The 24,243-nt window shown below is 48.8% G+C and overlaps 1 protein-coding gene across 1 annotated transcript; it reads right to left on the reverse strand.

The window, feature by feature from the left end:
• Positions 1-1,836: 1,836 nt before the first annotated feature.
• Positions 1,837-23,379, reverse strand: LOC103592167 (extracellular sulfatase Sulf-2-like). Its single transcript, XM_008574773.1, has 3 exons — positions 23,110-23,379; positions 2,993-3,232; positions 1,837-1,886 (listed from the first exon to the last, which is right to left on the reverse strand). The coding sequence occupies exons 1-3, from the start codon at positions 23,282-23,284 to the stop codon at positions 1,837-1,839; spliced, it is 465 nt and encodes a 154-aa protein (XP_008572995.1). The 5' UTR covers positions 23,285-23,379.
• Between the last annotated feature and the right edge of the window lie 864 nt (positions 23,380-24,243).

The following is a 24,243-nucleotide window of genomic DNA, read 5'->3' on the forward strand; positions in this document are numbered from 1 at the left end:
GGGTTGGGGAGAGATTGGACAAGGGGCATAAAGAATAAGTATGATTTGTAACAATATATATGCTAGTAATATTGATTTGATCAACATATGTCAACGTTGAACCCCCAAAATATGTATAATCAGTTATGATTCAATAAAAATAAAAAGCACTATTTATTACAAAATGTTGGCCCATTTCAGTAACGTTTTTTCCAGTAACAGTCTTCCTCAGTTCAGGCTGACCTCCTGTATCCAAAAGGGTATCACAAATGCAAATGGCTGAGAAATTGTGACTGTGGTTGAGATTTAATTTTCCCTCAGTATCTGTTTTCTTCTCCCATAGTAAAGTAATTTTCAGCTGGGCAAATGACCACCCAGAATAAAGACTACATTTCCCAGGCTCCTTTGCGACCATGTGACTTGTTTCTCACCAATGGGAAATAAGGAGAAATAGAGTCAGTGTCTCTAACCAATTCATGGAGCTGGGCCACCAAAGCAGCATGGAATTTTAATTGACGGAGTAATAAACAGTTGATATCTTGGGTATCTCACATACACAGCAAATCTTAAATCCAACTCAACCAGCTTCCCTAGATGCACACATGGATATACGGTTTAATGTGGCTTAAGACCCAGCAGGAGCCAATGACCTTAGGTCCCTGGGGATTAAAAATTTACTATCTATGTATTCTAATATGTGTTATACAAATTGAATTAATCTAAAAGGGATTCTGAATTCACTGTAGTGTTTTTGGTCATCTTCTTAATCAATTGACACCAATTAGTATAACTAATATCATGCAGTGGGATCTTTAAAATGTTTTTACTTTAAAATAGCAATTTAATACATGCTCAAATCTGAGCTTCCTAGCTGCCAGGGCAAAGAGGGAAAGTATGAATGTTTGCAGCTCTTGTTATTTAATACCCAGGAACAGACAAGTTCATCAGAGTAAACATATGTTTTCAGTATCCTCAGTTCTGAAAATAAGGTTGGAATGGGATTTCTTGAAGAGAGGAGCATTCTAAATATGTATAAAATTCTCAATAGCAGTTTTATAAAAAATATAAATGGTCTGTGTGTATGGCTATTCACATTGACATTATGCTTCCAATCTTCATTGAGGGTACAATAATTAAGCATAATTGAATGAAATTTCTTTGGGGAGACTGATTTTCAGTGATTTGTGTAAATTCAAGGATACAGTTTGAGCAATCAGTTTTGAGACGGTTCCTTTTCTTGTGTCCCCTATATGATTTTGAAACTCTAGGCTTTGGCTGTCACCATGAGCCCCAAAATGTCAATTTGAGTGATATGATTTCCACACCCCCTCTTAATTTCCGTGGTCTTGGTTCCCATTTGGATTATGTCACAAACACCTTATTTTATGACTCTGGGAAAAATCTCCTTTTTGGGTTGCAGTTGCCCTGGCTGTCAAATGAGGGGGGTTGATGAGAACACTTTAAGGGTCCTCCTTTGGCATCCAAAGCTAAAGGTTTCTATATAGACCTATCAGCCAGAGGTGGTAAAAGGGGATCTGTAAGACATACCCAGTTCTCAGACATATTTGAGTTTTGCCAGCATTTTTAAAAATCAGGAGATTTCACCTAAAAATTCAGATTTAAAAACATTTGAAGGTTGGCAACTCTGAGCAGGCATGGTTATACTTTTTGGACCTGCTGGAGGTCCCACTGGTCCTGCTTCTGCCAGCGACATCCAGGCCCGTCTAACCATCTAGGGTGGTGGCCCATGGTAACTTCTGACACACGTGGCAGCAACTCTGAGCAGGCATGGTTATACTTTTTGGACCTGCTGGAGGTCCCACTGGTCCTGCTTCTGCCAGTGACATCCAGGCCCGTCTAACCATCTAGGGTGGTGGCCCATGGTAACTTCTGACACACGTGGCTTTCTGCAGAGACCCAGGAACCAACAGGGTTATGCTTTCACACAATGGCATGCCTGATGAACTGCCCATGTATAGGAATGAGGCTTTCCTAGTTCTCTCGGCCCACTTTCTAGGGGATTCTGGCAGTGGGTGAGTCTGTAAGAAGACACGCCTTACCAGCTTGCTCCAAAGTGCCTTTGCCAGCCCACACTGTGTCTCTGAGAGCAAGCTGCCCAGCTGTGAACCAAGCTGAAGGAGGCATCTGTACGTCCTTTCCTTGTCACTCCCCCCCGCCCCCGAACAAACCCATTGTCACTTGGATGCAACTTCCTGGGGTTGCAACATCTAAGCCACAATATTTCATTTCACAACTGCCTCCGCTCCTTCCCCAAGGTGGGGAGTATTTATTTATTTATTTTTAATGAGAGAGTTAAATTAATTGAATTTGGAAGATTTTGCAATGGTGCTGGAGACAGTGACTGTACTGGAATTTCATCTCTCCTTCAGGCAACCAGCCTGGCAGGTGAGCCTTCAGAACCCACCAAAGGACCTGCAGCAAGATAAACATACAGGAACCAGGCTGGCTCTCCACCCAGGCTGCGACACTGCCAACACAGCCCGCAGTCCACGCCACGTCAACCACTGCCCCATCCTCGTTACTACCATGTAGAGAGCGGCCATACAGTCCCCACATCTGTTCCCTCTCCATTTCCACACCCATATTAATTCCCATCCCCCACCCCAATGTTCTTCCGGAACCTTCTCTCCTGTCGCTGGTCCAAAGTCCACAAAACAGTCCTCAGTGGCTTTAATAACAGTTAACAAAGAACACAAACTCAGGCTTGGGTCCACTGTGGCCTCTCTGTATTATAAGTCACATTTGAAATGGATTCACTTTTTTTGGATAACTCAAATTCCTTCGAAAAGTTCACTTTATATGGATACTCTGGGCACATAAGTCTGCATTTTTCAAATACACCTGGAAATAAACGCACAACTCTGCAGTTATTCCACGCACTACCTGGCATCACCGTGGGCACCCCCGCCGCGTGGACCACATCTAGCGATGCTCAGGGGAGGACAGCAGCTGGCACTCGCGGGGGTCCCGGCCCACCCCGGCCGCCCCTCACCTGTGCGGTAGCCGGTGCTGTTGAGGTACACGGCGAAGGTGCGGCCCTCGTGCTGCGCCTGCCAGGAGGGCGAGGAGCAGTTCTCGTTGTTGGTGTAGGTGTTGTGGTTGTGGACGTACTTGCCGGTGAGGATGGAGGAACGTGAGGGGCAGCACATGGGCGTGGTCACGAAGGCGTTGACGAAGTGCGCCCCGCCCTGCTCCATGATGCGCCGGGTCTTGTTCATCACCTGCATGGAACCTGCAAGCACAGGCGGGGTGAGCCGCGGCCGGGAGGCCCCGCAGGGACCCACACCCAGTGGTTCTCAACAGGCGGCACCATGCCCGGAGCTGGGAATGCTTTAGAAATCTATGGGAGGATACAGGGGGGCACTGGTGGCACTCGTGGGCAGGGGCCACCACTGCACTGCGGGATGGTCCTGCACAATCTGGAAGTATCCCCCCACTGGACACTCACATGGGGGTGGTAAAAACCTGTTCATAAATGATCTGAGCCTAGAATCAAACTGTTTTACATATAAACAGAAGGACTTTTTTGCAGGGCACTGATGTTACTGATTTTTTTATTTTTTTGGAAAGCAACCACCATGTAAACTGAGAGAGGATTAGACTTTGTTTTGTTTGGAACATTCCCAAGAATTGTTCACTCTCATTGAAATCTGGTCCTGCCACCCCCAGCCAGCCTTCTCCTGAGCACTTCTCAGCCAGGATGCTCTGAAGGGGCATGAGCCGCCTTGCCTTCTTTGTCCACTCTGTTCTGCAAGCTCGGAACCTACTTCCCACCTCCCCCCAGATCTAACCCATTGGTCTCGCCGCAGCTCTTCTGGGAGCCTCCTGGGATAATCTGGCTTCTGGTTCTCCTGAGCGCTTATCGCTCCTGCTGCATGTGTTGTGAGGACTTATGCTACACACCAGCTAGCACGGCTTCCTTGTTTCTCCATGAAGCTAGATGCAGAGTAAGGCACGTACAAAGGAAGGCAACGAATGCGTGTGGGAGCCCTACTGTGTGCGGGGGACACAAGGGCAAAGCCGCGGGGTTTGCTCAATGCTGAACCCGTGGCATCATCAGAGCTGTGACACACAGTAGGTACGCAACAAATGTGTGGGGAGGGGTTGCGTAATTGTACACTATGGTCGGTACCCAAACACTTAGGAGGCTTAATGGAAATATTCCACAGAAGTCCTGTTTCTCTTCTTTCTATGGCCATCCTGTTTTTTCCCTTTTCCTTGTAGTTCTTAGGGTCTATAGTGGGTTGAAGGTGCTCCTGCCCCCCAAAAAGACATGATCATGTCCTAAACCTGTGAATGTGACCTTATTTGGAAAAAAGGTCTTTGCAGATATAATTAAATTAAGGATTTTGAGATGAGATCATTCTGGATTACTTGGGTGTGCCCTAAATCCAATGACAAGTGTCCATACAGGAAACAGAAGATAAGACACACAGACACGGAGGTGAAGGCCATGTTCAGAGAGAGGCAGAGACTGGCGTGATCCATCTACATGCAACCTGGAGCCTTCAGATGCTGGAAAAGGCAGGGAAGGATTCTCCCCCAGAACATTCAGAGGAAGCACAGCCCTGCCTTCACCTTGATTTTGGACTTCTGGCCTCCAGAACTGTGAGAAAGTAAACCTGTTGCTTTAAGCCACCCAGTTTGTGGTCATTTGTTAGGACAGCAGCAGGAAACCAATACTGGATCTAGCAGGCATTTGAGGTTCTTGCCCAAAAGCTGCAATCCCAATCACCTAGCAACCCCCTGGAGATGGGAAAACCACTAATCAGACCACCTTAGCTTCTGTCCCTAAGGGCTAAGAATGAAAAGGAGATTTATATGGCTCTTTTATTCCATCTTTCTGCCAAAAAGGGAAGAAAACAGAGCTGGAGATTCCCCAAGACAAACATAGATCATAACTCTTCACAGCTTAAAATCATTCAGTAGTTTCCCATTGCACTCAGAATAAAACCCACATTCCTTGCTGCGGCCTGAAAGACTGTTCACGACCTTCTCCCACCAAACCAGCTCCCTGTCTCACCTCATCCTACTCACCTTGGTTTACCTACAGTGGCCTCGTCATTCCTCAGATATTCCAAGCTCCTTCCTGCCCCAGGATCTTTGCACTTGCTATCACCTCTGCCTGGGATTGTCTTCCCGAGACTGCTTTGTTTGGCAGGCAAAGCCCATCATTCAGATCTCGAATCCCAGGTCACCTCCTCAGGCAGGCCTGGCCGACCTCCAGATCTGGAGGAACCCCTGCCTGACTTCCTTCTGAAATGATCTCATTTTTGGGTTCGCTTGTCCGTGGTCTGCCTCTCCATCTGGACTGAGAGCTATGACAATCCAGGTGGCATTCCCTCCAAGGGACATTTCATGGCTGCTCTGTAAAAACTCACTGGAGGGGCTGGCTGGTTAGCTCAGTTGGTTAGAGCATAGCATTATAACACCAAGGTCAAGGGTTCGGATCCCCATACCAGCCAGCCAGCAAAAACTGAAAAGCAAAACAAAAAATCCCTCACTGAATGACTGAAGGATACCAGCCAGCCAGCAAAAACTGAAAAGCAAAACAAAAAATCCCTCACTGAATGACTGAAGGATACCAGCCAGCCAGCAAAAACTGAAAAGCAAAACAAAAAATCCCTCACTGAATGACTGAAGGCAGTGGAGCCTGCCCTTGTGAGCCCAGCACTCAGGCAGTCTTACAAGCGATTCCCTCCTGGAACCTCGTGTGCTTCCTGAGCCTCCTGGCCAAGGCTGCCACGGCAAGTGGAGGAGGGAACAGGTTTTGAAGTGGAGCCTGCCCTTGTGAGCCCAGCACTCAGGCAGTCTTACAAGCGATCCCCTCCTGGAACCTGGTGTGCTTCCTGAGCCTCCTGGCCAAGGCTGCCACGGCAAGTGGAGGAGGGAACAGGTTTTGCGTTATGAATTGAGCAGGAATCCTCAGGTCCCAGAACTCTGAGAACATCTGTCATGGAGGCCACACACCCTCCTGAGAAGTCTGCCGGAGTCCAGCTGTAACTGCTGGGCAACTTTAGGGTTTCTGCCAGGTGCAAAGCCTCCCTCTGGCAGGGTGGAGAGGAGGTGGGCTTAGGAGGCCTCCCTTCACGAGCTGGCACTAACTCAGCAGAGCCTGCACAGTGAGCCATGGAACGGTCTCAGGGTCAGGCAGAACTGGGCGCCTCACCAGCCTTGGGTCATTCTTGGAGAACTGGTTCCATGGGATCCCAGGTAGACCTTCTGCTCACCCATTGGCTCCTTGTACCTTGAGGTTTTACCCCAAGTTCAGATGTCAAGGTCGTGCCTTTGAGGCCCCAGGACTGAACACTGGCCACCCTCCTGCCTCCCGACCTTTGCCGTGCCCCTGCCTGGGATGCTCTCACTCCTCAGATCACAGCCCCCTCGCCCCTCCTCAGGTCACTGATCAGATGTCACCCTCTCAGAGAGGCCTTCCATGGCCCCCTGTTGAAACTGCTTCATTTCTCTCCATAGCAGTTACTATTCTCGCATGTAAAGGTCATTTTTATTTCACGTATTGGCATGCTGCCCACTGCCCTCACTGTGACAGCTCCTCCAGGACAGGGATTCCGTCTGCCTTGTTCACTGTTGTATTCCTGAGCCTAGCACTGTGCCTGGCATAGCGGGTGCTCAACAAGTATCTGCTAAATTAACAACAAAATATCATCTTACTCTATTAGGTCTACATATAACTCAGGAGCCCAGACTGGTTTGTGTCCACAGGGGTGTGAGTGTGTGTGTGTGTGTGTGTGTGCGCGAGAGAGAGAGAGTGTTTTGTGCAGTGGACTTTTAAATCCCACAGCTAATATACTCATGATAAGTTGACTTTAAATAGCATTAAGCAGACCATGCGTTCTCTAGTTTGCCACACTCCCTACCGTCTTATACCAACTTCGCCCACTCGTATTACCTGCCAGGCCTCCGAAGGTATTGTTATCCCAACCTCCTAATATATCTAAGTAGTTGACACAGCTCCAACTTATCCCTGGGGTAGAGGCACTATATGTAGTTATGGCTTGAATGTGTCCTGCAAAGTTCACATGTTGGAAACTTAATCCCCAATGCAACAGTGTTCAGAGGTGGGACCTTTAAGAGGTGATTAGGTCATAAGGTCTTTGTCGTCATGAATAGATTAATGTCATTATCGCTAGAGTGGGTCTGTTATAAAAGCAAGTTCAGGGCCGGCCTGGTGGCGCACCGGAGAGTGCGCCGCTTGGGGGCGCGGTGGCGCTCCCGCTGAGGGTTTGGATCCCATGTGGAGACCGGTTCCCACTCACCGGCTGAGCGCGGTGCGGGCACAACACCGAGGGTTGCGATCCCATTACCGGTCAGTAAAAAAGACAAAAAGGAAAAAAAATAAAAATAAAAAAAAAATAAATAAAAGCAAGTTCAGTCTCTCTGTCTCTCTGTCTGTCTCTTTCACTCACTATGTGATGCCTTTGACCATGGTATCATGCAGCATGAAGGCCCTCACTATATGTGGCCCATTGATCTGGACTTCCCAGCCTCCAGAACCTGAGCCAAATAAATTTCTGTTCATTATAAAACATCCAGTTTGTGGTATTCTGTTACAGCAGCACAAAATGGAGTAAGACATATGTCAATAATAGCCATGATAATTACTAATAGTGGTGACTGTCATTGGTTGTATTTATTGCTGGGTATATGACATGTATCATTTAATTCTCCCAATGGCCCATTTTACAGAAGAGGGAACCGAGCTCGGGATGACTGAATGACTGTCGGTCAAGGCTGCAAGGTGGCACGCGAGGACTCAAACCCGGGCTTGTCCAAAGCAGAGTCAGAGTGTTAAGTTTTATGTTCACAGAATGTTCGAGTTATACCACATAGGAGGTGGTGACAATGTCCTGAGGAAGTGCATAGAGGTCCCTATGCCCTTGGTTGGTTCTTGGCTTCAGTGAGGCTCAGAAAAGTCCCCTGGTGACCCAGAAGTGTGTTACCTAGTGATCTGAGAAGTGACTTTACTGGGCACACCAGAGACAGGGGTGGCACAGGGTCTCATCACCAAACATTAGGGATGCTGCTGGTGTGAAAGGGATTCCCTTTCATATCTTCTGATAAACTCCAGGAGAAAGTCCTGAATACCACCAGTCTCCGACATCCCCAGGGAGAGGATCTGCCGCCTGCTCGGAACTCCGGGGCAGGTGGCGGTATTGGCTTAGATTTAGTTGTATGGTTTAGTTTCCTTCTACTCAGGGCAAGTGACCTCAGCTTCTCCTTTAGGAGAACAGTGGAAATCCTGTTCTTTTTAAAAATATAACTACTGCTGATCAAAAAAAAGTAAACGATAGTACAGGTGGCACACAGCTATGGTAAAAACTGCAGAGAGGTGAGGGAAGGACTGGAATTAGGCAAACCCTGGCTTTGTATAACCCACAGCTGTCCCCCCCAATGACGTCACCTGGCTTTCTAATAGACTCCTCTAGTGCCACACCCACATCTGAGCTCCATCCCCCTCCTGCTCCTCCCAAAGCCCCTCCACTTTCCTCTGGTGACTTAGGCAATAATCTTAGCTACTCCTTGGTCCCATCTTTCAGTTCCCACACCCGATCCATCAGCACATCAGCAAAGTCTGCTGCTCTCTCTTCAAAGTACATCCACCATCAGACCTCTGCTCCCTCTTCCCTGGGCCAGGCCATCCTCCTCTCTCCCCCACATCAGGGCAGCACCTCTGGACTGGACTCCGACCATTCTCTCTCCGCTGTGCAGCGGGCCCCTCCTCTCCAGCACTCTCCATGGCTCCTGCTCACCCAGATAAGCTGACAACGTCCCTGTGATCCTCTGCAAGCCTCTGGACTGGACTCCGACCATTCTCTCTCCGCTGTGCAGCGGGCCCCTCCTCTCCGAGCACTCTCCATGGCTCCTGCTCACCCAGATAAGCTGACAACGTCCCTGTGATCCTCTGCAAGGTGCTGTGGGATCCAGTCTCTCCCCCTCCCCGGCCCGTCCCCCTCCCTACCTGCTCTCTGCAGCCACAGGGGCCTCCTCTGCCAGCAGACTCGCAAGCCTGCTCCGACCTCAGAGCCTGTGCCCACGCCGTTCCTTCTGCTTGGAACGCCTTTCCCTGCACCCACATGGCCTGTGCCCTCGGCCCCTTTCTGCCTTGATTCAAAAGTTCCCTTCTCTGTGAAGACTTCTCTGGCTACCATATCAAAATTTTACTCCTGTGTCCCCAATACTTCATATTCTTTTCCTTGTTTTCCTTTCCAACTCTGTACTTACTACCTAATATGCTATATACTTGTATGAATTCATATATTTATCTTGTTTGTTGTCCCCTGCAGCTCTAGAATGTTCGTGCCAAGAAGGCTGGGCTTACTGACTACGCTCCACAGCTCTAGCCCCAAAGCCTAGAACAGTGTCTGGCACATAGTAGGTGCTCAAAAAATATTTCTCAAACGCATGAATCCTGGGCACTGCAGGTGGAACCGGCCCTTTGGCCCCTGTTCACAGCTCTGCGGGGAGAGGACACAGCAGCTGGCAGTGAGAACTCAGCCTTGCTCAGTCTCTGGAGACCAGAAAGGACGAAAGCTGGCTGCTCATCTGACAGCTGGTCAGACCCTTCTATGGGAACACAGAGGGGGCCACCACCTGGTGAATAATTCACCTGCCATCAGCAGCCCCGAATGCTGCATTGACAAAATGCAAAGGGCCTGTGGGACCGTTTCTTATTTTTAATGGGCTCAAAACCAGGGTCTGGAAGCCTTTACGTCTCCTTCCTGCTCGTTTCAGAGGGAATGAGCTGTTGGGTGCACCTGACCAGTAGCCCCCTGTGCGTGTCTGCTTAGCGCACATCCCCTTCCCAAGTAAGCCAGCTGAAGGAGGGAGTGTCAGTCGCTATTTTGGCATGAGTCAACGATGCCCAAGGACGGTGGCATCTATGCATAAGCAGCACTACAAGCTAAGCCTCCCCTTGGGGAGATTAACCTGCTTTAAAACTGCCACAGTGGCGAGGCCCTACAAATCCACATCTGTAACACACAAACATATGATCTAATGCCCTTGGCTAGCTCCAGCCCTGATGCAGACGGATAGCTCTGGTGGATGGGAAGAACCTGGAACACGTGTGCGGCCACACAGAAATAAAAAGGCCAGTTTTCAATATTTTAAATGAAGCCAGGCCAGCCAATGCAAACTTATTTTGTCCAACATAAATCTAGGGACCTGTACACAAAAACAGACCTGGTTTCTTTCCGTGACCAAACCTTCCCACTGCGCTGGGCTGGGGTGAAGTCACCCTGACACCTTGGTCTGTGACTGATTGGCTGGGGAGTCTCCATCCCCCATCCTGACTGATGGGACCTACATTCTGGGGCTGAAACGACCCGACTGCCAGAACTCAGTGTTGCCCTGTGACCCTCATCTGCTCTCTCTGTTGGGATTGCTTTTGTGAGAGGTGGTGGTATTTATTTGATATTTTTCTATAAAGTCACTTAAAAAACAACCATTAATCTCAACCAAAGGAACTATGTGAAATTATGGATTTAATATGCTAGAAATGTATTTTTTGATGCATGATGTAAATGGTAAAGTCAATGTCTGTTGAGCTCCCACCTAAAATGGTCTCCTGCATGGCCTGGGTCAGAGCAGCCACTATCAGTGGGGACTTAGTAGGTGCCAGGAACTTTCAAGATTCAAATGTGGCCCAAACTTTGCCACTGCAGGGGCTTAGGTGGTTCATATCTGCTTTCTGCCCTAGAGACTGGCTGCAGCTGGGAGCAGAGGCACAGTGGGCTCCTAGAAGACAAAATTCTGCAGCCCCCAACGTGGGTGGCACATGAGACACTGGTTTGGATAGATAACTAACAAGATAATGCCCTCCTATGTTTTTCTTGAAATTACAGGCAAATAATTAAAGCCTGGGATATGAGGGCCTCCTTGGGAAAGTACCGGGAGGTAGACTGAGACAGGGGCAAAAATGAAGCTGGAGTCAGTAATCTCACGGCACTGACTTAAGTCTGCATCTAACCACCATCACCTCTTGCCTGGACTGCTGCAGTAGCCTCCTAAATTGTCTTCCCTTTCCACCCTTTTCCCCTATGCTGTTTTCCACTCAGTGGCTAAAGGGCTCCTTTGAACATATTAAGTCATATCACCATCTTCCTTTGCTCAAACTCTTCCAGTGATTTCCATCTTGCTCAGAATAAAGCTACAGTCCGCCTTTGGCCTAAAAGGCCCTGTGTGATCTGGACGCTCATTTTCCCCAGCCGCAATTCCTGCCTCTCTCCGTTGCTCTCCTCTGCTCTGGCTGGCCATGTTGGCCCCCTTGCTGCTCCTCGGACATGCCAGGCACGCTCCTGCCTCAGGACCTTTGCACACGGGCTCCTCAGCCGAGACTCAGTCCCTCATTGCACTCAGGTCTCTGCAAACACCACTTCTTCAGCGAGGCTTTCTGTAGACTGCGTTGACTAAGATCCTTCCATCCCCTCTTTTTGCTTTTTACTGCTCTTCTTGGCTCTTTGTGTGAGTAAATGAAGAGAAAACGTTCTTAGGGGAGACACCACTGCAGAGGGCTGCTCTGGGGTGAGCACTGTGAGTGGTGGACAGGGAGTAAAGGGCTATCTTTGCTCTGAATTACTTGAATATTTTAAAGTGAAACAGTTTGACTCATGTAATTTTAAATACTTTGGAGATGTTGGGAGAAAAAAAAAAACCTGACTGGAAACAGGCTAAGAGTGAAAGCTTCACAATGCACGTGGCCTTCGCACCTGTGCCTTTTATCTGGCGAACAGATCATACAGCATGGAATGTTCTAGTGGAGGCCTTTAGGCAAGGCCCCCCAATCTCTGCAGAGACCACGGGTGCCTTTGAATACTACACAACAGGTCACAGTCAGAAGGTCTCCAGGCTGGACTTGCCCACAAAAGTGTTGAATTATTTTTTTCAGGGCATAAAGAATGCATTTGCCCATATTTTAAAAAGTAGGACATTTTTCTGGGGCTGTATCAGAACTTTCATGGCCTCTTTGCTTTCATGGGCTCCTTCCTTTGTAAAAAAAAATACTAACAACTATATTTTATGACTGTGTTGGTATGAATATGAACAGAGTTGGTCCCTTGGCTTATGATGGCTCGGCTTATGATTTTTCAACTTTACCACAGTCACGCATTCAGTAGAAACTGTATTTTGAGCACCCATATGACCATTCTGTTTCTCACTTCCAGTACAGTATTTAACAAATTACACAGGATATTCGGCATTTTATTATAAAACAGGCTTTGTGTAACATGATTTTGCCCAACTGTTGGCTAATGTAAATGTTCTGAGCACATTTAAGGTAGGCCAGGCTAAGCTATGATGTTCAGAAGGTTAGACGTCTTACAGTATTTTCAACTTACTATGGTTTGATTGGGATGTAACCCTATCATAAGTATATTAATATCCTATATCAAAACTTTTTCTGCTTACTTACAGTTTATTTTTTCTTCTGATTTTAAAAGGATTTAAGATATTTTCATGGGCTGCTAAAAGGATCATAGATCCCCCGCACTGCACCTTCTGAGCATAATGGAGATGTTAGCCCTGGATTTTCCATAAAAATTTCTATATCTAGCTTCTCTTGGAAAAAAGTTGGGAAATCTGTCCACACTGGCACGATCGTCTAGCGCTGGGACACAGTTGCCCTTTAGAGGGTGCCTGGGCTCCCCAGCTCACTGCAGACTCCACCACCCCCATGATCCTTAATACTCAAGCTGGTGTCCCTGTCATTTATCCACCACACATGCTGTTCTTTTTCTACCTACAGATTTAAGAAAAAGGTGGAATATATTTTGTATTCATATCTCTATTAGAAACGGAGCTGGGAAGGCCACAGGTTTCTAGGAAAATGGGAGCGAGCAGGATTTGGCTTCCCTGGCTGTGTCTGCAGGACTGCTGTTTGCCACCCCCACATGAGGCAGGCCCTGGGATTTAGTGAGAAGAAGGCAGCACAGATGATTTTCTACAGATGACCCAGAAACACAGAGCCTCTCTGACTTGGCCCATGTGTCACCTGCTACACTGCACCTGGCTCTGCTCCTGGGGTTCCCAAGCTATGCCTTCTCTCCTGGGGGTTGAGGAGCGGGACCTTGAGGAAGGGCCACCTGGTCTGGGGGCAGGGTGAGGAGGAAGGGGACAGACACTTCTCCTGAGTGATTCCTCTCCTACCTGTTTAGTTCTGTATGTTAAAAGGGTTCGGCTGCTAAATATGTATGTGGGTGTGTAGCCCTTTCTCATCTCTAGGCTTTGGATACCAAAGAGCACAGAATTGAGAGGCCAAAGAATAAGGTGTGAGCTGCCTTAAATCACCTACTTTCTTTGGGCCTCAGTTTCCCTCCCTAGATAACTTTAGGTATAAGGTTTCTTTTGACTATGAAATTGTGGGACAATTGTATAATATTCTTGGTCACCATTCCCAGCAGGAAGGAAAGGGCTCTAGAGGCAGAAGGCCTGGGTTCTAATCCTGATTTTGCTACTTTCTCTTCACCAGGGACCTTGGGCAAATGATTTAACCCCCTGGACCTCAGTTTCCTTATCTGCAGAGTGGGGAGAATAACAGTGCCTTCTTCCCAGGACTGTTCTGAATTTTAATTAAGAGGAATATAAAGCTTTTAGTTCAATGCTCGGCATACAGAAAGCACTTAATATGTGTTAGCTTTGAAACATTTTTTATTGTAGTACCTAAGTATCATCTAACAGAGTTCACAAACTGAGCCCCACTGGACTGAATCCTGTTTGCAGGTGTGTTTGAGTTAGGTCTGTCCCAAAATATTAAAAAAATAATTGCTAACTTTTTTTTAAAATTGGGAGATTATACCTCAATTCAGCTTTTTGGCTTTGCTTGAAAAATACAAAGATCTGGCCTTGACGGGCCCATGGTTGGGTGGACCTGAGTTTTGAGGGCCCACTTTAGAAGGGTCCCCTCCAATTCTCCACGGCCCCTGCCATGCCCACTTCCTCCTTTGCAGTACCTGCCTGGCCCTGTAGGCACTGAGTTTGCAACCCTTAGCCAACTCTACTCCAGTTGAAGGGACCGGCTAAAGAAACCTGCAAAGGTAACACTCTACTGTGGTGCTCAGCAGGGGAAGAGAGGCTGTGGGTCTGGGTCTGGGCTGGAGCAGAGCTGAGACCTGGACAGGCAGGGGGTTGAGGGCCATGAGCTCAGGCCACAGGCGGGGAAGCACCTGTATCCTGCACAGTCCTCCGGCTGCTGGTGTCTGTCCACCAGGCTGGAATTCACTTGGCAGCCCTTGTCCATCCCTCAAGTGTCCCTGGAATGTCTGTGATGCCACAGGATCAGCTGGGAGCTGCCTGCCCATACCTATGGCAGCACCCATTTAATGGCCACAGCAGGCTGGGCCCATCTGACGCAATCAACTGCCCCAGAATAGCTCTGGATGCATCTGGGCAGAGGGACTCCCTTGTTCTGCAGTAACTTGCTCTCTCTGCAGCTGGTGCCAACTCTTGCTGTGCCTGTAACTCAATCCAGAATAATTACACTGGGTTTCCGGGACCTGCTTCTCAGATGAGGTTTCCTCCCCACGGTGCAAAGGTGAACCATTCCTGACTCTTGGATATTACAAAGTAAGCCAAATGTTATTGCTGGTTTTAGCTATGAAAAGTCAAGTTCTCAAAATTGGTTCCTAAACCCCAAATCAATTAAGCAGATGTTGAGGAGCAGTATTGGAATTTCATTAATAAGCACTGAGCTGTCATGCAGTTAGTTTTTTCTCCTCTGCCTTCTGCTGACTCTGGTTGCACAGCTGCTAGGATAAAATTCTGATACGGTCATTGTCAATGGAGGGGAGGTGACAGAGTGGTCCCTGGGGAAGGGCGGGACATGGGTATAATCAATGGGACTCAGCAGTCACTGGTCATTTCCTCTCTGGGAAGCTCTACCCAGAAAGTCCTCTAACTTGTAATTCTACAATTCCCCCTCCTTGGCAAAGGAGATTTATTCAAAGAGGTGGGGCTTCCAGGACTTTTTCCCCACTTTTCAGCGGGGCTACACAGAGCCAGTCATCCAGCCACTGGCCCGGCAAGTGATATTTGCAAAGCAGCTTAATGTCTGTCCTAAGCCAGAAATCCCATTCCTCCTGACCCAGCCTTCCTGTCTCTGTACACGGCACCACCATCTGCCCAACTGCTTAGCCAAAAACCTAGGAGTCATCCTGATTCTCCTCCCTCCCCTCCACCAGAATCCATCAAGAAGCCCTGCCAACCTTCCAAACAGGCCGGGAATCCACCCACCTCTCTCCCTCTGCAGTGCCCCTGCCCTGCCTCTCGCCACCAGCATCTCCCCCTGGACCATGGCAACCACTAACTGGTCCCCTGGTTTCCACTCTTGTCCGTGGGCCACCACTCTCCACCACAGCCAGGGTGAGTCTTTGAAAACATCAACCGTGCCTACCTGACCTGCTCAGGTTTCAGTGACCTTCCATTGGCCATGCAATTAAACCCAGACCCACTTGCTTGGCCTCCCAAAGCTCACGTGATCTCCCCCATCTCGTCTCTGTCCGCACCCACGTTGTTCTCCCCTCTGTCCCCGGTTCCTGGCAGGCCTGTTCCTGCCATAGTGCCCCTGCACTTGCCATCCGTCTGCCTGTCACGTTCCTTCCCCAGGATTCCAAGTCTCTGTCTCTGTCCGCACCCACGTTGTTCTCCCCTCTGTCCCCGGTTCCTGGCAGGCCTGTTCCTGCCACAGTGCCCCTGCACTTGCCATCCGTCTGCCTGTCACGTTCCTTCCCCAGGATTCCAAGTCTCTTCACCATGCAGGTCTCACCCGTGTCCATCCATACAACTACACACCCATGCTAGAGGTGCTGCCACTTGCTGGGACCCTTGCTGCTGATTTCTGGTGTGGCTGAGACCCCGGGTTTCCCACCAATATCTGTTTCCCCTTCCTCCTTAACAGGCCCTGATTTTATTTCCCCATGCGCCTGGCTAGGAGACTACATTTCCCAGACTCTCTTGCAGCTAAACATGCCAGCAGTCCTCCCTTCTGTCTTCCAGACTCCTCTCTGCCCAGCTCTTCGTTCCAGGGAGCTGGTCTGGATAGGATATACCAACAAGCTCCCTTACCCTCCAGCTTTGGCCTGTGGGGAGCCCAGGCCGGAGATCAGTGAAAGAAGTAAGGTTGGGGTATGGATTCCTCCATCTTCCTCCCTGTGGTGTCAACAGAGGGTGACAGCTCCTGTAGGGTGGCCCTCTGTCTCCAGGTTCCCCTCATCTCTCAGTCTTGGGGTATAGAGGACCCCACTATTACTAACTACCCTTGGGGCACTGAACTATCCCTGGTGGTTTCACTACACTTGCTCACACCTTAGCAAAAAACAGTTAATCCCTCCTTGACTAATCCAAATTTACATGTGCCCCATGTTCCTTGCTGAGACTATGTGACTAAGTAAATAAGTTCTGTCCACGTTGCATGTGACTTCTAGAATGAGGTCCTTAAAGGAGGTTGACTTAACTGGGAGATCCACCCTTTCTGCCCTTCTGCTTCTTCCTTCCTATTGTCTGGAATGTGGCTGTGACAGCTGGAGCTCCTGCAGCCATTCTGAACCACAAAGTGACCTTGAAGATGGAAGCTCACAGTAAGTACAATAGAATGGAAAGGGAGAGAAGGAGCTTGGGTCTCTGAAAACATTGAAGTCACCATGCCAATGCTGGACTGCTAACCTTATACATTTTTATGTGAGTGAGAAGCAAAATTCTGTCTTGTTTAAGCCACTGTTATTGTACATTTTTTTGTGCATGCAGCTAAACCTAATCCTGACACACTTAGCTTCCAGAATTCAAGTAATCTCCCAAGTGTTGTTGAATCGTAAAAAAAAATCTTGCAGGAATGTGCTTGGCAAGTTGAATGTAAGGGTGGGTCCAAGTGAGCCTTCTTCCTGAGATAAGCTACGTCCACATGTTTTTCTTCCTCTAGTGAGCAGCGGCAGGAATGTCAGAAGGTGAGATCTCAGAGAGGCTGAGTTGGAAGTTACCACCGATGTGGTGTCTGGAATCTGGGCATGCTGTTCTGGGCTTCCAGCCATTTGGCGCCTATAGAGTACTTGAGCTTGTGGTTTAGAATCGATCTCCTGGATATCAGTCCGTAGCACAGGGTGTGGTTTCCTGGTGTTCACAGATGGAAAGTGGAAAACAGGGGACTGACCTGAACCCTCGCAGGCCTTTCTCTCAAATGCCTGCCTCTCCCACAAGGCAGGCCTCTGAGCTGGGGGCTGGCATAGCACAGGGTGTGGTTTCCTGGTGTTCACAGATGGAAAGTGGAAAACAGGGGACTGACCTGAACCCTCCCAGGCCTTTCTCTCAAATGCCTGCCTCTCCCACAAGGCAGGCCTCTGAGCTGGGGGCTGGCAACTTTCAGGATCACAGACTCCTCTGAGAATCTGGTGAAGGTCTCAGATCCAGGAAAGCACAAACAAGTACACAATTTGCACACAATTTCCACCCTCCCCCACCCCAGGGCCATCCAGGCCTGGGCCCCTTCCTGCACTTCTGACTCTCATGTAGCTGCCTACTGGACAGCTCCTCTTGGCTTTCCACAGGCACCTGCAACTTCCCAGGTGCAGAACTGAGCTTTCCCCATCTCTGTAAACAGAAAAGCCATCCAAGACCAAGCCCTGCAGTCGTTCTCCACTCTTCTTTCCTACTCCACTTCAGATCCATCAGCACATCTCATCAGCTCTACCTTTGAATATGTGCAGCATCTGACCGCACGTTCGTCACACTGGTCTGAGCCTCCATCATCTTGTGCCTGGACTGTTGGAGTAGACTCCTCACCAGACTCCTTACCCTCCTTTTAATATACTGCTTTAGTCTATTCTCTAGATAGTAGCCAGAGGGGTCATATTAAAACATAAATCAGATGATGTCCCTCCTCTGCTCAGTGTCCTGCACTGGTGTCCATCTCACTCAGAGAGCCAAAGTCCTCCTGCTGTTTCAAAGATTCATGCCCTGCATGATCTACCCTACCACCACCACCCCATTACCTCTTGGACCTCACTCTTCCTGTCCCCCTTACTCACACTGCTCTGCCACTCTGCTCTGGCCTCTTGGCTGCTCTGTGAGCCTGCTGGGACAGCTTCTGCCTTGGATTTTGCATGTATACTATTCCCTGGAATGCTCTTCCCCAGGGATATCCTTGACTGGTTCCCTGACCTTCTTTACTCAAATTTCCCTTCTCAGTGAGGCCACCCAACATAAGATCACAGCTGTCCCTTTCCCCACTCCTCTCCTGGAGTGATTACCTCACCACTTTTCACTATCTTAAGTTTTACAGGTTTTACATGCCTTGCTAACTGACTCTTGCACTAGAATGTAAGACCCGCCTATTTGGTTTGCTGGCAGATCCCTTTTGGCACACAGTAGGTGCTTAATAAATACCTGATGAAGGAATGAGTCTGGGCCATAGTTTGAGCACACTGGCTCAGAGACAGCCATGTGAGGGTGTCGTGGGCATCTCTCTGATTTGACTGCACATCAGCTATTTTGGCGCCTTCTGGCACCAGCTCTTGAATTTTCTTTTACAGAACGCCCCCCGCCCCAAGGCCTCATAGTTCAAGTGCAGTTGGCCCCATCTCTGGCTGCAAGAAAGTGCATATGACTCAGTCCAGCCAACCATTGTTTTCCATCCCCCGGAATGGTTCATGCTTGACCAAATGTCACATAGAGTGCCAGCCCCAAGACACTCTATTTGGGGAATTTTATTATGGGATGGCTTGAAGTACTGTTAACATAGGTCTGGTGACAGCAGGAGTGCCATATGGAGAGCTTGCCTGAGAGTGAAACCAACTTAGAGCGAGAACTCACTCAGGCCCCCTGACCCCCAGAGAGAGCATTAATCCATTCGTCAGGGATCCGCCCCCATGACTCAAATCAGTTTCCAACACTGCCACATTGGGGATCAAATTTCCACATGAGTTCTGGAGGCGACAACATATCCAAACTCTATCATCCAGTTATAGAAAATCTCAAGTAACAGAACAAACTGGGATGCTGTAAAAATTCTCTCACTCTAGACAAGGACCATATCTTACGCCTCTTGGTGTTTCAGAGCCTGTCGAACCCCAAAGGTTTGTCTAAATTGACTTAAACCAGTAAACCCTGGTAGAGTCCACTGGTTCCACAGCCTCCCTGAACACAGGACACAGTCCAAACAAGGCCTTGGCTTCTGTGTACTTCTTCTCTTTTACCCTCCCACGGAAGAGGCCAGCAAAGAGCCTGATGGCCTCCAAGGGTCATCTAAACACAGGGATCTTCCCAATTGCTTTGAAAATGTATTGCAAACAAGGCCTTGGCTTCTGTGTACTTCTTCTCTCTTACCCTCCCACGGAAGAGGCCAGCAAAGATCCTGATGGCCTCCAAGGGTCATCTAAACACAGGGATCTTCCCAATTGCTTTGAAAATGTATTGATGATTGAGGCCTTTTACTGACTAATATGCCCCTGGAACCAGTTCCCCAGGGCATCTGACATTTCCAACTGACAACTCAGGGAGTCAAGTGCATGCAGGGAAGAAAAAATAAATATACACAGTGCAGCCCCCACCCCCCATCTTGCAATTAGTAAGAAAGTATGAGCCCCTCATCTTGCGTGTCCTGCACCGGTCCTCTCAGCCAGACCCTAATTAGGATGGACGGCCATTCTCCACCCTGGGACTGGAAGAAAGCCTGGGATTATCTTAGTTGAGAAGTCTCCAGCCCAGAGAACTGTCAGAACTGCCGCATGGATGAGCAGAAAATAGCAGATGATAAATTTTTTAGGACCACCCTCTGCTTGCCAGTTGTAGCAGACTGTGAGCTAATGTGTTGGGCTTTTTTGGAACATTCATTATTGATCCGGGTCTGTCTAGTGGTTTATAAAAAGCCCATCATCCCCCCCACTACCACCTTCCCATCCTTCACCTCCTGAAAGAAGCTCAGCCTCCTTCAAAAGCCAGTTTGACTGGTGGAGGAAGGTCTGGCTCGTTTGTGGAGGGGAAGACTTGTAGGCACTGATCTGTGCTATTTAGTGCAGCTGTGTGGGAGCTGACAGATGCCACCGAGCATGAGGGGCTCTAAACCCACCGTGTTCACTTCCTGGAATTTATCTTTCAGAAACACTCGCTCATGTGTGCAAAAATGCGCGTATAAAGACATCCCCAGCAACAGTATTTGTAACAGTGACAAACTAACAAACACACTAACAATCTGGAAACAAATCAGTATCCATCCTAGGAGACTGGCTAAGAAGAGCAGTGGTTGAGTCCATGGCTCTGGTTAAAGTCCTGTTAAACTACATTCTTGCTGTGTGACCTTGGATAAGTAGCTTAACTTCTCTGTGCCTCAGCTTCTCTATTTGATAGGATGGAGAGAACAAATCTCTATATTTTAAGTCAGCCATGGTTTTCTTTGTTGTCTTTCTCCCCTGTCCTCATCACACCCATAGCTCTTCTCCTCATGTTTCTATATTCTGTTGGTTTTATTCAAGAGTCACAGATGCAAAATTACAATCAAATTCAGACATGAGGCTTAGCTAGATCAAATTGCTTCAGTAAAAATGTACTGTTCCTAAGAACGGGTATTCAATTACTCACCTGTAGGTTCAGGCCCCAAATCTAAACGCTGCCCTTGATTCTTCTCTTTTCCTTAACTTCCACATTTAACTCATCCATCATTTTATTTCCCAAACATAAACCAAGTGGGGCCATGTCTCACCAGCTCCACTGCTCCCGCCCTGGTCCGGGCTTCCATCATCACCTGCCAGTTACTGCACTGGCTCCCTCATGGGTCTTCCTGTTTCTGCTCCTGCTCCCTGCAACCTAATTTCATCATGACAGCAGAGGGGTCCTATTGGAACCTAAGTGAGGTCACGGCCACCCTCTGCTTAAGACTTCTCATCCACGTCTGTTTCACTAAGAATAGCACTCGAAACCCTCACCACAGCCACAGGCCCCACACGGCCTGGCCCCAGTCAACTGACTCCCTGGCTTCCTCTCTCTCCATTCACAGGCCGGCTCATTCCACACTGGCCTCTTTCTGCTCCAGTCCACTGTAAGGCTCATTTTTATCTTGGTGTCTTTGAATTTCCTGTTCTCTCCAACTGGAATGATCTTCCCCCAGTTCTTCAGCTCCTGGCACAGTGTGCACTGCACAGAGCAGATGCTTAATAAACATCTGCTGGATGAATGAATGAATGTCTAGGGCATCTCAAGTTCTCAGGCACAACTAGAATGAAATAGCTTGAGGGGCCACACGAGGGGAGACCACGGAGTTCTGAGGTCCAGGTGCTGCCTGCAAGTCCTCTGCAAAATTCTGCCAGCAGCAAAACTCACACCCCTGTGGCCACGGTCTGTAGACTCCCCACAATGAGGTTATCAAATGCGGCTCATTCTAAATGCTGCCAGGGAGATAGGTATCATATGTGTCAAATTGTCAATAAAAGCTCTGGGCTCTGATTGCTTCTTGGCTGCAAATTTTTTTTGCACTGATAAGCTCCTGGAGAAAAAGCTATATTTGTGATCATTAATACAAATCATTGCAAGGAGTGACTTGGTTTTATATAAATCACCTTATCTTGGTAGCTAAAAGACTGATTCAGGTTGCAAAGGCTGACCTAGTAAACCGTTAACATTTGTTGCCACCAACAATAATCTGTTGTCTTCTGAAAGTCAGCAGAGGCTGAGGGCCGACCCCTCACCGAGCAAGGAGATCGAGATCGGGATATCCCTACCCACAAAAGCCTCCAAGATCTGGCTCCATTCTCTCCCTCCAGTCTCATATTTTACTTCCCCTCTCCAGGCTCCAGCCACATCTGCCTTCTTGATCCTGCCTCAGGACCTTTACATATGCTGTTCCCTCTGCCTTGGGTGCTTTTCACCAGATTTTCACAATGCACAGTATCACTGATGATGAAAGGGGAAATCTAATTTATAGGAGAAGGGAAATGCACAAAGCGTGGGATGCCCAGTACTGTAGCCACAAGCCACAGGTGCCTACTGAGGACCTGAAAGGTGTTTAGTCCTAATTGAGATGCACTCTAAGTGTAAAATACATGCCAGATATCAAAAACAATATAAAAAAGGGAAAATATCTCATAATTGATTTCTTATACTGATTACATGTTGAGATGATAAGTTTGGATATACTGAGTTAAAATATGTTATTAAGATTAATTTCTCCAGTTTCTTTTAACTTTTAAAAAAGTTGTAGCTACTAGAAAATGTAAAGTTACACATGTCATTTGCATTTATGGCTCCCATTCTATTTCCAGAGGACAGCACTGCTGTAGGGTTTAATGAGGAGAAATGGAATCTGCCAGAGGGCGGGTCACACAGTGAGCCAAAGGTGGGGACCAGGGGGGCTTGGGTGGGGAATGCAGGGAGCATACTGGCACTATGGGCTGGGGGCACCTTGAGCACACAGCCATGAGCCCCCATCATGCCTGCTCTGCGTGTACATGAGCTAAACCTTGGTAAGGGCCCCTGTCCACACCTGCTCTCCCAGGGGCCTGCAGCAGTGTAAGGGGTGGAAGCTTGGGGGATCCCCCACACCGACCCCCTGCTACAAGCTGGCTCCTTCTTTTGTTCAGTGTCAGCTCAAATATCACCCCCTCTGTGAGCCCCTCCCTCACGGCCAATCAACAGTAGCTCCCAACTCCACCACTGCCCTGTGCACGGCCCTACTCAGTTTTCATAGTGGCACTTGTCCTTCCGTGAAATTATCTTCTAACTTGACTTGCTGTCGTGTGGCTCTCTGTCTCCCTTACTCTCTGACAATAGGGATCGTGCGTGTCTTACTCATTAGTGAAGTCCAGGCCCTAGAAGATGGCCCGGTACATACTAAATACTCAATAGAAACTGGGTGCAAATAACGACCTGGTCTCAGCATCTCTTCTTAAGACCCTGGAGAAGACCAGAAACGGTTTTACTTTGGGAAGGTTAAAAACCCCTAACCTCGAGGATCCAGCTTTGAGCCCACATGTGTGAGGCAACCCCTGTGTCTTGGTTGAAATCCACTTAGAAGTGAACTCTCTGTGTCTACACAACTGCTTTGCCTCAGGAGCCTCAGCCCGGTGGCCCTGCGTGGACAATGCGCCTCCTTGGGGCCCTGCTGGGGACGCTTACCCAGCTCCACATCCTGGTCGTCCGTCAGCACCAGGATGATGTTGGGGCGGATGTTCCTGCGGTCCCTCTGAAACCTGCCCTTCAGGCGGGGGTGCGACAGGAATGCCGAGCTGCCCTCCAGCAGTGACAGCACGGTCGCAGACAGCAAGCCAAGCAGGAGGCCGTGGGGGGCCATTTTCTTTCTTTGCGGACCCGTGGCTTCTTGAGGGTTGCAGGAGTCTGGAGTTGTGTGTTGTGGTTGCTTCTTCTCCTTCTTCCCTCTCTACACACGGATCTAAAGCAGGAGGAAAAGAATCAGGTCAGTACATATGTCAAGCTACCCCTGCTCGCGCCTGCATGACTGTCCCAGGCTGCTGTGATGACGAGATCGTCTTTGAACAGGGGCAGCTATGGCGGAGCAAAAAGCTAACTCTGCTCAAGTTAGAAAAGCATTTCATCTGCTGAGTCGATAGAAACAGCAGACAAAAGCCTTCTGCGACCACTTCTGCAGACAGCATTTCTCCCCTGGAGCCAGCGATCCTTTGGATGTGTTGGTGGCAGCCCAAGACCCAATTCAGAGAATCAGCCTGTCTCTGGACAGTCCACCCAATTTAACAGACCATCCCAGAAAGAGGAAGAGCAGTGGCCCATCTGAGGGAGCAGACACTTCTGGTCACTCGTATCTGCGGCACCGTGGGCACACGTGAGCAGATGAAGTTTCAGCTCTCAAGCCGCGGGGGACTCACAGGGGTTAGGACGAGCCCTTGGGGACTGGGGATGGTGTCCACTTTGGGCTGGACAGCTCATGGGGTTCAGTCCCAGACCTGCCACTTGCTGGCTCAGTGTCCCCATGAACAAGCCAGTGAGGGACACCTCAGTTTCCCCATAAGTAAAGTGAGGGAGATGAGGCCATTACAAGAACTCAGTCCAGTGGAGAGGTGTGTAAAAGCCCCTTGTCAATGAGCCCATAGCTGGGCGAAAGGCATTCATACTAGCTTTAAGTGGCAGAATACACCAAATGACAAACGAGAAAATCGAGGGCTAAAGAGGAAGAACTGTCATATCCCACCATGACCTCGGTCAGCCCCTTGACCCCAGATCAGTTGGGTCACAGATGTAGGTGGGTGGGAGGTAGGTGGGACAGGGAATCTTGGC

This window comes from Galeopterus variegatus, unplaced genomic scaffold (assembly GCF_000696425.1).
Source record: "Galeopterus variegatus unplaced genomic scaffold, G_variegatus-3.0.2 Scaffold1101, whole genome shotgun sequence".
Taxonomy (NCBI): Eukaryota; Metazoa; Chordata; class Mammalia; order Dermoptera; family Cynocephalidae; genus Galeopterus; species Galeopterus variegatus.